Source organism: Oncorhynchus tshawytscha, linkage group LG20 (genome assembly GCF_018296145.1).
Source record: "Oncorhynchus tshawytscha isolate Ot180627B linkage group LG20, Otsh_v2.0, whole genome shotgun sequence".
Taxonomy (NCBI): Eukaryota; Metazoa; Chordata; class Actinopteri; order Salmoniformes; family Salmonidae; genus Oncorhynchus; species Oncorhynchus tshawytscha.
Window position 1 is genome coordinate 19,140,036 of NC_056448.1, and position 14,125 is coordinate 19,154,160.

The window sequence follows — 14,125 nt, forward strand, 5'->3', positions numbered from 1 at the left end:
TGCCGTCCTGCACCTGCCTGACTCTGATTTGTATTACGACTCTTTGCCTGCCTTGACTTACCTTTTGCCTGCCCCTTGTACTGTTTTTAACCCTGAGACTCGTACTATCTGCCTTCTGTGTCTGCATCTGGGTTTTAGCCTGAGCCTTGATAAATAGAAGAGAACCCAAGACAACGTCTATAGTCAACATAATAAAGATCTGATACAAGAGTCAGTGGTCAGTTTGGATTTAGCTGACAAATTTATTAAAGACCTGTATCACTTAATCATAATCATCATCAGAGAGAATAAATAAGACATAAAACATCTTCCACATAAACAAACACGTACACCAGCCTGGGTTTCAGCATGCCCAGGTAATTTCAATAGAATGAAACAAACAAGATACATCTGAGAACACACAAATGCATAGAAGTAACTGGACCTCTACTTATCGGTGGGAGGCGACATCTACAACCTGTCTAGATCCCTAGCCGTCAATGTACAAAGTCCTAATATCTGTGGTATTCATGTTGTCGTAGGGGTTGTATAAAAATAAATTCTCCACAATGATAAACCTTAATATACACAGACATTTGGCAACAACCAGACACATAAAAACTCTGACTTGAACCAAAACCTGCATCGGTACACTTTCTTTTTTTTTCTTTTTTTTCTAACAGAGAGAAGAATAAGGTGGAAAGGATTGGAGTCTATTAAAATCCAATTGGGCAAAAGTCTGAATTTGCTAAGTTGTCACAACGATATCACAGCTGGAAATGGTGTGTATCTGTGAGCTTCCTCTGGTGTAATATTGATGACACCATAGGGATCAAAAGCCTGATGGTGGAAAGTCGCTGTACACATAGTTCAATGGTGGAGGGCTGTTTGATGAGTGCTGTGAAGACTTCAGGCTGAGAGAGGGAGTATGTCTGTCTGACCATTACAAGTTCAGATTGTAGAAGTGCGATTGCTTTCCTTTCAGACCCTACTCTTGACGATATTTGAGCAACATATCAACACTTCGTCAGTAGCTAAATGATCATTCAGAACAGGCCAGCACTCCATTCTTCTCAGTCTTGTTATCTTTAAGGAATGGTGTGTGAGTTCCAAGTGCTACCATTCATATTTTTTGAGGCCCAATCCTTCCTTTCAGTTCACTCAGATCAGGAGAAATGAAAAATATTAATTGACAGTTCATTGACAGAGAGAGAGTGATCCAAGGAGGGTGAAAGACAGCAACTGTCTGACCCGGTCTCTCTATTTCACAGGTCTTGCGTGACTGTCTCTTTCCAGTTTTTGACACCCGCAGGAGAAGACACAGAAAAAACATATTTGAGTCCTTAGACAACGTTGACCAATCAACCCAGCTCATCAAAACTGTCCGTGGTCCACTTCATCCAACCAGGAAGCTGGACTCGCTGGGAAGTCTGGGTAGCCCCCACTGCTGCCAGTGGACAGATCTGAGCTAGGGCCGTTAGTGCCCCCCAACACTCCTCTCATGCCTGGGTTTAGCCCCGGGGCCCCACCTTGGGTCATGATTGACAGGCCGGAGTCAGGGTAGACCAGGCTGGAGATGAGGGGCTGGTGCCTGGGCAGTGCCTGAAGCGAACCTGGGGACTGGGGTAGGCCGTAGGGGCTGCTGGAGCGGATGTCACGGTACTGGTCCTGAGAGGGGAGGACTCCATGCTCCAGGGGGAAGGGGCCGTGGCTGCCCCCCATGGCTGGAGACGACTCGCTCAGGCCGCTGTAGATGCCATTGGAGTGACTGAGCTCCGACATGGGTGGCTCGTCTGGAACAAAAGGGAGGACACTTGGTCAGGGTGTGGCATTATAGAAGCCTTATGGAATATAGTGCTGATATTATTAGTTTCATTCTGGTCATTCATATAACATTTGATTTATAAGATTTTCCCTCGTTGGAATTATTTGGGTTTCATTCACATTTGAGTGTGTATAAACCAAAATGTGTCATTTACAAATGTGCTATGTCCATTTCCACTATGCACTTCATGGGCTAATAAATCATATAAAAAGAGTTGGTATTATAATTGTGATAATAACTCATTTTTTATCATCTCTCATAGTTCCTCAAACAGGAACTTAAAGGCACCCTTTGTATCCCATTCCCTTTAATTTGGTTATTGTGAATACATCATCTCAGATATGTCTGTCTGTTTGTTTTCTCATCCTACCTGTAAAGGAGACCTCAGCGTCGCTGTCCATGCCCTCCTCCTGGATGCTGTCCTTGTCTGATTTGGAACTACCTCGCGACCTCTTCATGTTGCGGAAGTACTGTCCCCACCTCTGTCTGCCTGCATCCTTCTTTAGCCTCTTCTCTTTTGCTCGCCTGTTCTGAAACCAGACCTGGAGGACAGAGGTGTTGTATGGTTAGGTACATATGTTTTGTTCTATTTATTTTAGGTATACAATTGGAGAGTTGGGAATTTCCTGTTGAAGGCAGCTCCTCCAATAAATATCCTATTTTTCTAAGTAGAAGCCTTTTTCTACAATCAAATCAAATCAAATGTATTTATATAGCCCTTCATACATCAGCTGATATCTCAAAGTGCTGTACAGAAACCCAGCCTAAAACCCCAAACAGCAAGCAATGCAGGTGTAGAAGCACGGTGGAATTATGAGTAAAGTGAAACTGATTTCTTCTAATGAGAAATCTATAATGTACTGTTACATTTGCAGAGGACACAAGTAGTCCGTTTTACAACATTATCAAATGTTTTATCTTTTGACCTGAATGTTTCATTCATAGCCTATTGTCGGACATGCAAAATGGCTTTCCTAACCACTCCAGACATCATTTTTCTCTACTCTTTCTTCAGTGCCCCTGCTATGCTTTTAAGTGGTCAGGTACATTAAAATGAAAACAAAATCATTTTCAAGGACTGTCTGGGGACTGGGCCAGGTCTTCTTTAACGCAAGTGAGAGATTGAAACAGTGGGACAGAACACTAATCTCGGGACCACCATGGCCTGTACAAGATTTATCACGTGCTTAATTAACTTCACGACAGCTATAAGTTGTCCTTAACCCTGAGAGCAGACAAGTTACCATGCATGTTACCCTCTCACTGGGAATTAATACCTGGAGTTGATGTTAATGATTTAAATCTCACTTTGTCCACGTTCTAAATTGTAGCTGTAAATTTGGTGATAAAATTGGAAACATTTGTATATTTTTTTAAAGAGACAGTTCTGATTGACAAACCATTCAATGTAAGCACATATTTGTTTACAGCTACACAATGCAGAGCATACTTGGATTAAAACAGGTAAAACTGTTCTCCTTTCTAACCCAGATTTAGGAAAGGTCTACATTCATTAATGATATGGAGCCAAAGTGAACCCTTTTCACCCCCATTTCCCCTTCAGTGAATAGTGAATAATGAAGGATAAGTGGCTTCCTGCCTACTTTAAGTGTCCTTGCAAATAAAACGATATATACAGAATGACTAATTGACCATAGTCATCCACAGTAGGGCTCTTTCACGGACAATATGTGAGGCTCTCAGCGTTGTTAACGAGCTCTCTCTTACCATTCTGACTTTCAAGTGTGTAGACTTTAAAAAAAATGTTTTACTCCATCTCACTGTAAATTCTAACCATCAAACCCCAACTCTTCTGTACCTGGGAAGCCATTTCAAGCACTATTTCAAAAGGAAACCCATGCATGACCTTAGATAATAATACAACAAGGACGCTAATGAAATGGTCTATAATGGAGGGGAATGGATAGTTACCTGAACAACCCGCATATCTAGGCCAGTTTCTGACGATAGCTGTTCTCGTACGTGTCGGGCCGGTTTGGGAGAGTTGTTGTAAGCGTTTTTCAGGGTCTCGAGCTGTTTCGCTGTGATGGTCGTTCGTGGCCTTTTCGCTGTTGAGTCAGCTTCTAAAAAGAAAATACAAGAAACACAATGTAAGCCGTAACGTAAACAAAAATGCACCCCAATACTTTATGCTCATAGGTCTACTATTCGATTCAAAGTTGTATCCAAATATTGATAGATATTCAGTTAGATCCTCCGAAAATTGTAAGCCTGTTAAAAAATAGCTTTTTGCGTGCCCAAAAAATGTATCTAAAAAGAAATATATATCTGGAAATATAATTTACAGTGCAATGCTTATTAAACAAATTATTGAGTTATATTAATTATATTATTCAGCATCCTTTGCGAGTTAGCGGTTGTAATTAAACTATTAATGAGTAGGATTACTCGTACATTTGATGATTTGTTATTATGTGCGTAATTGATCCCAAATATATGCTAACTCATAAGCAAATAAATAGTATACAGACAAAAAAAATGCGAGACCATCCTCCAATGCCCAAGTAATGGCGCCCTTTCATTAACTAATAACGTGTGTTTGTCTATGAAAACTCACGTTAACTCAATATGTAAATCAGCAGTAGATACAGGCAGTAAATTCCGACAGATGGGGCAGATAACACTTGAGTAATGTATTAACTATTCACAAAGAAAATATCCTGCGTGAATATCGTTTTGTTTATACATTATACATATATTGTAATTCATTTTTCATGCAATAAATATGCATTTACATAAAATAAGTGATTTTAATCCGAGGCTTTAGGGTAGCCTATGAGTTACTTTAGCATAACATGGTAACCAGCGCTTTTAACACCCTTGAAACAAAACTAATATGTTGTGCAGATGAGGCTGAATTGAATCTTCTTAGTCACTGTCGGTCTGCTAATAAAATAAAATAAACTACGTTTTCTCTCTTCAATGCAATTGGACAGGCTTTAGGCCTATCTATAGATAGGCTATTGCTATCTATTGGGACGCGGGCTACGACGCAACTAGCGCAGATGGATCAAGTGTTTATGGGTGACCTCATAGTCTTGGAGATCAAGTTCACAGCTCCAAACAATACGTAACGTATTGGGTGATGCGGTGATTGATAACATATTATAGGCATACTCCTTTTTATACGTTGTAGTTTAGTAGACAGAATGAAATGAAGATGTGTGGCTTTGTAGGATTTCCACATTCTTGGATATCGCTGAAATATCAACGACTGTGGATGCATGCGTAATTAGGCGTTATAATCTAGGAACTCTGATCTTGGGGACCCTAAATCGGTGTGATAAGGTATTTTTAAAATTTTAATTTAACCTTGATTTAACTAGGCAAGTCAGTTAAGAACAAATTATTATTTACAATGACGGCCTACCCCGGTCAAACCTGGACGACGCTGGGCCAATTGTGCGTCACCAATCACGGCCGGATGTGATACAGCCTGAATTCGTACCAGGGACTGTAGTGACGCTTCTTGCACTGAGATGCAGTGCCTTAGATCACTGCGCCATACAGTGATCTCTCACCTCGCTGTTTGGCGGTCTCGTAGTCAGCCTTGCACACGAGCCTGCTGTCCTCCATCAGGTAGTACTCGTCACCTGTCGCGAGCTGCCTCTTGCACACGATGCACGCGAAGCAGTGCAGGTGGTATACGAAATCCTGTGCCCTTCTCACCACCTGCGTTGGAGGAATACCTTGCTGACACGCGGCGCATTTGGTCCCAAATCTCCTTTTTGGAAATAAGAAGGTTATCATCAATAAATTGACAAGAGTTTAATCACGTTCACAACCTGTGATTCTATAAAATATGTTCAATAATTTGTCCTTCATGAAATAATATGTATTTCATGAGACGGCCTATTTCTTGCACTCACTTAAAAAAGTCTTCTTTGCAGTAAACGCTATCTCCCCGGCTGAAGCACTTGTCTGCTAGTTGGGATTGGCAGTCGCTGCATTTCAGGCACTTGCTGTGCCAATGGCGGTCCAGCACTTTGAGGATGAAGCGGTCCACGATGTGTTGATTACAGCCAGCGCATACAGGAATTTCTGTAGAAGACAGGATAACCATGAAGCCATCTTGAATTGAAACACTGCTTAAGAAATCATGTTGCACCGAGACAAATTATACTGTGATCAAATTGTTTTACGACACAAAATAGCATTTCATACAATTGTAAAATGTAGACATTTGTTAATGCATTTGATTTAGAATAGGCTTATTTGGGATGAATAAGGACACTAAATAAGGACACTAATTCGATACACATTATCAAAAAAATTGTGATAAATCATACTTCATATTCTGCATATTATAAATAGGTATATTATTTATACATGAATCACATATTTATGCCATTTGTTTTTCAGTTGATACCACTAAAACCTCAGACATATAAATTCGCATCGAAAGTGATGAGTAAATAGAAATGAATGGAAAAACCCCAAGGCAGTCTATTTCAGGGCAAATATGAGACAATTTTGTCACTGAGCTAGTATCTAGAAAATTGTATATTTTTATTTTCATCGATGTATATTGATTGCCATGTAATTGAGAATTGCTATAATTCAATTAAACAGTTGTAGGCCTAATAAACAAATCTGGTTGAATGACAAGTATAGTTGTAACTATCCCCAAAAGGCAGATTTCGAAGAGTGCATTTAATGGAAAATTCAACACAAAAACGGTATTTGGTAATTTGTTTCATTCGTCCATGGTTGATATAGTCCCCAAATGTTTTGCTTGTCAGCAATCAAGTTTTCAAGATATATCACTTTCAAAATACAGAAATACAGGCAGTATGATGCAGTTTGCATGGCTCTATTTCTGTATTTGTAAAGTTATATACCTTGAAAACTTGATTTCTGACAAGTAAAACATTTTGGGACTATCAACAATGAGCGAATGAAACAAGTTTTCCATTAAGTTGACTAAGGTGTTGTGGACTCTATCAATAAATGTAGGGGCATAATTATTTCAATATTCTCAGATGTAAATACACTGCTGCCTATAAATTACAGCCATTCATTCGTTTGTCAGCACCATCATCATCATCATTGTCGTCGTCATCATCACCATCGTCGTTTTTTTTCACAGCCCATACATCCGAGTAAAGGCCTGTTTTTTTGTATGATTATCGAAACCTGGCAACATCCGTTAACATTTTCCAAGTGTGGGTGCCAGATGCAATACAAAAGAACACTGCAAAAATCCAACTAATAGCATAAAATATTACAAAGACCACAGCCAACACATATTGACTGTTGGCTGATTGAGTTATCATGCTGGAACCATGACGTTTGATCTGCGGAATGAATGAAGAAGACATAGGCCTATAAAAAAGCCCCCTTCTACTATCACTCCTCGAAAAAGCGCATGCCATTAATGAAAACACTTACTTTGCATGGTAACCAAATTATCCAAGTCCCCCAGACCATCTATAAACGTCAGTGGGTACCGAAAAACTCTCTCTCTAAGCCTTTCCCTCTCCCTCTCTCCCCGTTTCCCTTACTGATTCAACATATACAGTATGTATGTATCTCTTCTCTTGTTCCTGCGACCATGCACGGGTTATCCTATCCTCGTGTTTGAGGTTACCCAATGGGCACACACTGGTTGCATCAACGTTGTTTCCACCATATTTCAATAAAATGTACGTTGCACTAAAGTGGAATAGACGTTGAATTTACGTCTTTGCCCAGTGGGTACAACAGGCGCATGGGTCCCTCTCACTTTAAAACACTGGTCCATTGTTTCCCATTTAATAATCACTAGTGATAATAAAAAGGGAAGAAAAAACAAGCCTTCTGTATCGACACAGCCAATCCCCATGTCCAAGCTCAGACGCCCAATCAACGCAGTTTGAGGTTTTACTTTGCATCTGGTTTCCAAATCATGCAGAAGCAAACCCGCTTCGGAGTGTGGGCAAGGAGGGTTTCATTCATGTAAACGAGACCACAGCAACATTTGATCGAAGGTTCGGACATTGAATATGTTGCCAATGTTCCTGCATTCAAATGGTCAAAACACCATCCAAGCCTTTCCCACTATAACGCATGAAATTACGCTGAAAGTGCACACTAGAGTGGATGAGGTGAAATGTGTTTCGATGTCATCAAATGTAGCTTCAGTCACATAACTAATTGTTACACGTTGTGTGTTAACATGAGTTTATTGACAATGTAGATATGCTGATGATACCGTGCACATTAGGCTACTAGAAATTGTTTCGGTGTTGGGATGATGAACCCGACCGCCCATATGGCCAAATTTGCATAATTGTATCTTGACTAATTTACACATGACATTTGACAATATCCCTCTGATACCCAATCGTTCCGACGTACAGTTTACAGATAATAGTAAGCCAATGTCTTCATCAAGTTCAGGATTTGCTATAATTCATATAATTAACTGAACATCAATAGACATAATGTGACAATTTGCAGGCCATTGACCTTTTAGGAATAATCCACTCAAACATACCCGCATTGCCAACTTTTAAGCATGCCTTCATCAAGACAAGACAATACACGAAAACAAAATGGCCATCTTTCAGCAAACAAATAACTTTTCATTGCAAGTTATTATTTAACTATCAACAAACACGTATCGAGTGAGATGCATCACTGGCAACTTAAATGAGGCTTGAAATGTTAGCACTTTTACTTATTCAAGTCGAACCACGTTTCATTCGTCGAAGGAATCGCATTCCTATTGTTAATTTGTGGCAATTTATGAAAAATGTATGGAACATTGTTTTCTGGGACCAAGAGCAAGCAACGCACATCAGCGAGGGAGCCACGTCACCAACAGGTGCATCAAACTCATTATTAATTCAATAGGTTCTGTAAAACTAGAATACAACGGTCTAGTCTCACGCCACAATCCAGCGATTTGATCACCTTGTAAAAATATTACCAGTATAGATATACGCCCGTGAAAGCCAATTCAATCCCTAGAAAATGCAGTAATATTGATAGAAACCTCGTTAAAACAAATACTTTTGTCCCATTTAGGGCAGGTTGTTATATAGTTGTTACAATCCACACCATCCTAAATAAAGAATTCACACTTATCTTATTACACTTCAGACAATAATGTCTACTAAATCCTTAACCCTCGAATGCAATGAATGGAAAAATTGCGACAAGATCAAAACTGCATAAAAGTGTAAAAAGTTGCTTTGGAGCAAACAGATAAGACATATGTTATTTCGTAGATTCGCCGTCTTTAGCCTTAATCCTTCGCCATACAGATTTAGCTATAAGCCATTGTAATACAAGGGACAGGAGCGAAAAGTGGAAAAAACTGAAAAGGTTAGTGTCCACTGTTTCGGCTAACCACTGACTAGTCTAAAACGGATGGTGTATGAGCGAATTATGCATGCAAGAATAGCGTTCATTTGTAACATATCCATGTAGGAAATAGAAGCATTTCATTGCATTATAAAAATGTTCAGAAATACAAAAGAGGAGACTATTCGAATAAAGTTATATTGTGTTCTTCATACAGCATGAGGTGTTGGAATGAAATAAAACAACATCCCTTATTCTGACAAGTATAAACAGCGACAACAAAGTACTGATTAAATATCTGACCATTGTAATGTGCGTAACCAATATCAAATTAGATTAAAACACAAATTGAATCATGCGTTGCGCTGTTGTATACCTTTACGTAATTCCTCGCTCTGGGCCAGCAAGGCAAACAGTATCTCCGTGTTATTCGGTGCTCCATTTGGAGAGTTCTGTTCATTATGTCCATCCATTGCTCATGTTCTCCTCACACGATAACGAAAAACGACTGTATTTCTGTGTTCTAGCTGCGCACCTATCACTCACAACGCCATATTATGCAGTATATCAAGGGAAGAATACCACAATTCCACGCACGGTGTGACTGCATACGCTTGAGTTTGCTGTATCCCAGTGTGATGTGCACTGCGCAGGATTACGACGCGTGGTTACCCTAGCGACTGGCCTGTTAAAGCAGGGAGATAGATTATCATCAACGATCAGAAACTTGGAAACCGTGCGGGTACCAAGTGCTCTTCGGAGGGAGGAAAAATGGAACAAGATAACATTTGACTATGGTTTCGGCCATGTGTGTTTAGTTGATGCATAGGCTATGCTATTAAATGTCATTTTATTGCAAGAAGCTCCTATTTGACCTTTAGCTGGTTCATTTACACTAACATATTTTGCATGATCTTATGAAAATATATTTTCACAGCACGAAAAGTCGCCTAAGTTGTTTTAAATGGAACTTTGCATTCACGTTTCTCTAAAACAGTGTGTAGGCCTATTTCAAATCGAATCACGGCCATAATATAGCCAAAGCTACACAAATAATCAAACGCAAACGAAAATGGAACCTGGCACATATTTTTTTTTATGAAGTGCTGAAACGGTTGAGTTCGAAAATTCAGTAAGTTATATAAGTTCAAGTTAAGTTAAATAAAGTGACATATTTGCCGGTAATGGACAGTTTATGTTATGGATACGCAACACATGGCCTGTTATCGAAGATTCAAATAGGCCTGTATATAAATTTATTTCGGTAGCTATTGTACAATTTATTCTGGCCTTGATTGTTGGATTTCTGTGGTTGATGTGCAGTTTACAAGGCAGAATGCAACTCTAATATTTGTAAAACATTCCACCATAACATAGGCCTAGGTACTTATTACAGTATAGTATAGTTTTAAATATGTTTAATTCGTTTTTTTACCTTTTCGAAAATGCACAATAATAGAACGACGTGAGTTGACCCCTATTTACAAAAAAATACTAGGAGGCATATGTCACAAGAACCATTAGCCTACATAGGATCATAATAGGATCCCCATTTAATAATAAATAGCTTGATGAAATTAACACATTTCTTTTGAAACATCTGGATCAGATGACAAATATTCCTTTACAAACGTTACTGTTATATTTGACAGGTATGATTTAATTACATGCACTATTCTATATTTGATATTTTTGATGTTTCACATATTATATCAGCCATAGCACTCATGGTATCTTATTAACTCAATAGCGAAAGAGAACATCTCCTTAACTTGTCGCTGTGTTCTTCTACCGGGTCACGGTAGATAACACTACATTCGTAATAAAACCAAATCTACAATTTCCGTCACGTAACGAGAACATATAAACCTGGCGTGCGATTGACGCGCGCGCACACGCACACACACACACACACACACACACACACACACACACACACACACACACACACACACACACACACACACACACACACACACACACACACACACACACCATATTGTAGAACTATAGCCTATGCTGACTTCACAAAGACAACTGTTTACTTAGGGGAGAGATTGGCCGTTCAATAACATGTTGATCGAAGCAACACCACGATGAATTTTATCGACACTGATCTCAGGCGCAAAAGGGCGCCTTGGGAAATCACGAGTAGTGCCATGGCTATGTGGACCCCTGATGAATCTAAAATCAATGCCCCATTTGCCAGTATTTTCTGAGTATATGAAATACATTTTGGTGAAAGGTGTGGGATGCTTCAGTGCTCCCTTTTACATTTCAGCTATATTTTTATGTCCTATTGATCGCTCCCTTTTGAGGGGCGAGGAGACAGTAATGGGGTAAGATGAGAAATGCTCTATGATCAACAAAACAGAAAAGTGATCCGTGAGAAAGAGGCGGACATGGGCTAGTGGTTTAGTAAAGAGATCGTTATTGCTTTTATTTCTAAAACCATTGCTAATCTATTGGTTTTTGATTTGGCCATGGAATAGCTTACAAGCCTTATTCGTTTCCCCGATATGTAAGGCAACACAATATATTTTGTGGCATGGATATACTTTATTAGATTCATAATTTAGAAAAATGAAGAAAGACTACTATTGCTACAAACATGCTGCACATTTTCGAACAATAATTTGTGCCTGGGATGAGAAGGCTATATTAATAACTCCTCACATAATGAATAGCCTTTAGGCCTAGATGTAATGGAATAATTCACAAACCACATGCCTACTGGTCTACATGGTTTACAGTGTGTTCAAATAAGCAAAGTTATGCCAGGCCTTTTCAAACAGACATTTTCTGTTTGCAAACTTTTTACGCATAGGCCTATCATTTCAAGCGTTTTTGTGTGTAACGGACCTCAGGTGCCGCACCTGTCGAAGGGAACCTGACACTTGTTAAGCATTTTGCACAGGCTGTTGACTAGGGAGGGCGGGGGGCGGCCTGTGTGCAGCCGAGCTGTCGCCTTGTTTCGTACACAAGTGGTTGGTGCAAAAGCGCTCTGGTGGTCTCGTGACTTGCGTGACAGACAAGAGAGATGGTGTGAAATAACAGCACACGCATAACATCTGTTCATATGATTTCCAACAATGCAGCTCATTACGTATTCATAACGTCTCCCGCACGCAGGGAAACATAAATTAAAGCTTTAATGTCCTACCTCGAAACAGTATGAATACCCTGTTAAATTGTGTTAAACTGGACACACATTTAAGTGCTATTCGCCAATATGATGAAATCCATTCCATTCGATGTGTCTATCAATGTTTCTCTTTTCACAACTTCTCCCGTCTCGAAAGGGAAAGCACAGCTCACTGTAACTTCGTTCAGCTTATAATGGTGATATGTCAAACTCATATTTCAGAAGTCTAACTGATGATGATAGGGTGTGCTGTGAGATACAATGGGCTATTTCATGCATGTTGGATCCTGTCGGTAAAACTTTGAGCTGCAGGCGGAGCCCCCGCTGTGCTGATTTGCTCTATAGCTAGATATTTCATAGCTAATTATGAGCCATTAACAGATTACAGGGGACTAAACGGCGTCAAATAGACTCGATGGTAGGCTGGCTACATTTCCATATAAAGTTAATTTAAAATCTCGATTAGAAGTGCAAATGACTCCAAACAAACAAACAAGAAAGCCGGCTTCTTACCTTGACCTGCACTGTATCGGGAGAAATTCACGGGATTTTGACAACTTGATCCAGGATGTTCAAGCAACATTCTGAGCAGTGATGCTTTCCAGCTCAGATGAACATACAATCAATCGGAGGTTGAGATAGGCCTATACAGAGGAAATGAAAGCAAGATGCGCGCCTGCTGAGTCTAGGCTAATGATAGGTGATTATTAGGAAAAAATAAAAACGCATGATCCTATTTCTTTATCCTTTGAGAATCACAAAAATAACGTGTTTGTAAGAGGCTAAAGTACGCCTGTCGACCTGGTCTCTGCGTCGGTCACCCTGCAAGGAAACTTTGAGAATGCAGCGACTTGCTATTTGAGTCCGTGTGTTGGTCCAGAGGAGATAGAGAGGGGGGGGTAATGCCTGACCATTACCAGCGTCAGCTGACCTCAGGATGGGACGGGTGTTCGTTTTTAACGTAACAAAAGTAACAGCTGGAGTAGAGATTCCGGGTGTGGGCGCGTGGAGGACTATGCCCTGTCCACGGTGCTGAAAAGGGGAGTTTCTGTATCTGCGCGAGGCCGGAGGCGTGTGTTGCGTGTAACCCCCCCCACACCTCCACTCCACTGTCTTCAACTCTCCTCTCCCTTCCCTCCACTGTCTTCAACCCTCCCCTCCTCCTCCTTTCCCTCCTTATCCATTTAGAGGTACACGTGTCCATCTTTCATCGTACACAATAGCGTAATGGGCGATTCGTCCGGACATTGTTGTCATGCGTTTTTATTCTCGTGCCCGTCTTTTGTTCGGCCAAGAATAGACCAACAAAGACAAGTGGATGGAGCGTCATTGTTTGTCCCCCACGATGAAAACGGGAGGGGACTGTGGAACTGTCTCCTTCCGTTTGTTTGTACGTTAGTCACACGCGATATCTCAGTCTCAGACAGCACGGAACTTGGGTGAATGATACGTCTTGCCAAAGAGATCCGGCATGTACAACATTTAAGGCGGGAGCTATAGTAATTAACTGAAATGTGGTAAAGCGTCAGCCAGCATGCATCATTCGTGGGGGAGGACATGATTACGGTTGGCTAGTTCCATTTTGCCGTTGTGTTTTTATTCAGACTGTCCATGCTATCTGTGGCGAGCTACCAGCATCTATTCTCCTTATTATGCCCCGAAGAGGACGCCAATGGTATTCCAACACTAGTTAGCAAATTCTGACATTTCCAAACAGATTTTTGACAAGGGCGTTTCGTTTGAATCTGATTGTAATAGCGTACATGCCTACATACATTTTTTTAGGAGTTCCACAGCATTTCTGAAGCATTGTTGAAAATTGTATTTTAATTCTAGCCTAATAGGATATGTTTTATTCAAGCCTA

General features: G+C 40.2%; 1 protein-coding gene across 4 annotated transcripts; it reads right to left on the reverse strand.

The window, feature by feature from the left end:
• Nucleotides 1-210: 210 nt before the first annotated feature.
• lhx3 (LIM homeobox 3) lies at nt 211-13,151 on the reverse strand. 4 transcript variants are annotated; one of them, XM_024380482.2, is made up of 6 exons: nt 12,774-13,151; nt 5,695-5,866; nt 5,347-5,549; nt 3,737-3,888; nt 2,175-2,346; nt 211-1,772 (listed from the first exon to the last, which is right to left on the reverse strand). In XM_024380482.2, the coding sequence occupies exons 1-6, from the start codon at nt 12,841-12,843 to the stop codon at nt 1,354-1,356; spliced, it is 1,188 nt and encodes a 395-aa protein (XP_024236250.1). In that variant the 5' UTR covers nt 12,844-13,151; the 3' UTR covers nt 211-1,353. The 4 variants fall into 4 exon arrangements, with proteins under 4 accessions (XP_024236250.1, XP_024236249.1, XP_024236248.1 ...); XM_024380481.2 differs by lacking the exon at nt 12,774-13,151 and adding an exon at nt 9,492-9,749 and having other exon boundaries at nt 5,347-5,546; XM_024380480.2 differs by lacking the exon at nt 12,774-13,151 and adding an exon at nt 9,492-9,749.
• Between the last annotated feature and the right edge of the window lie 974 nt (nt 13,152-14,125).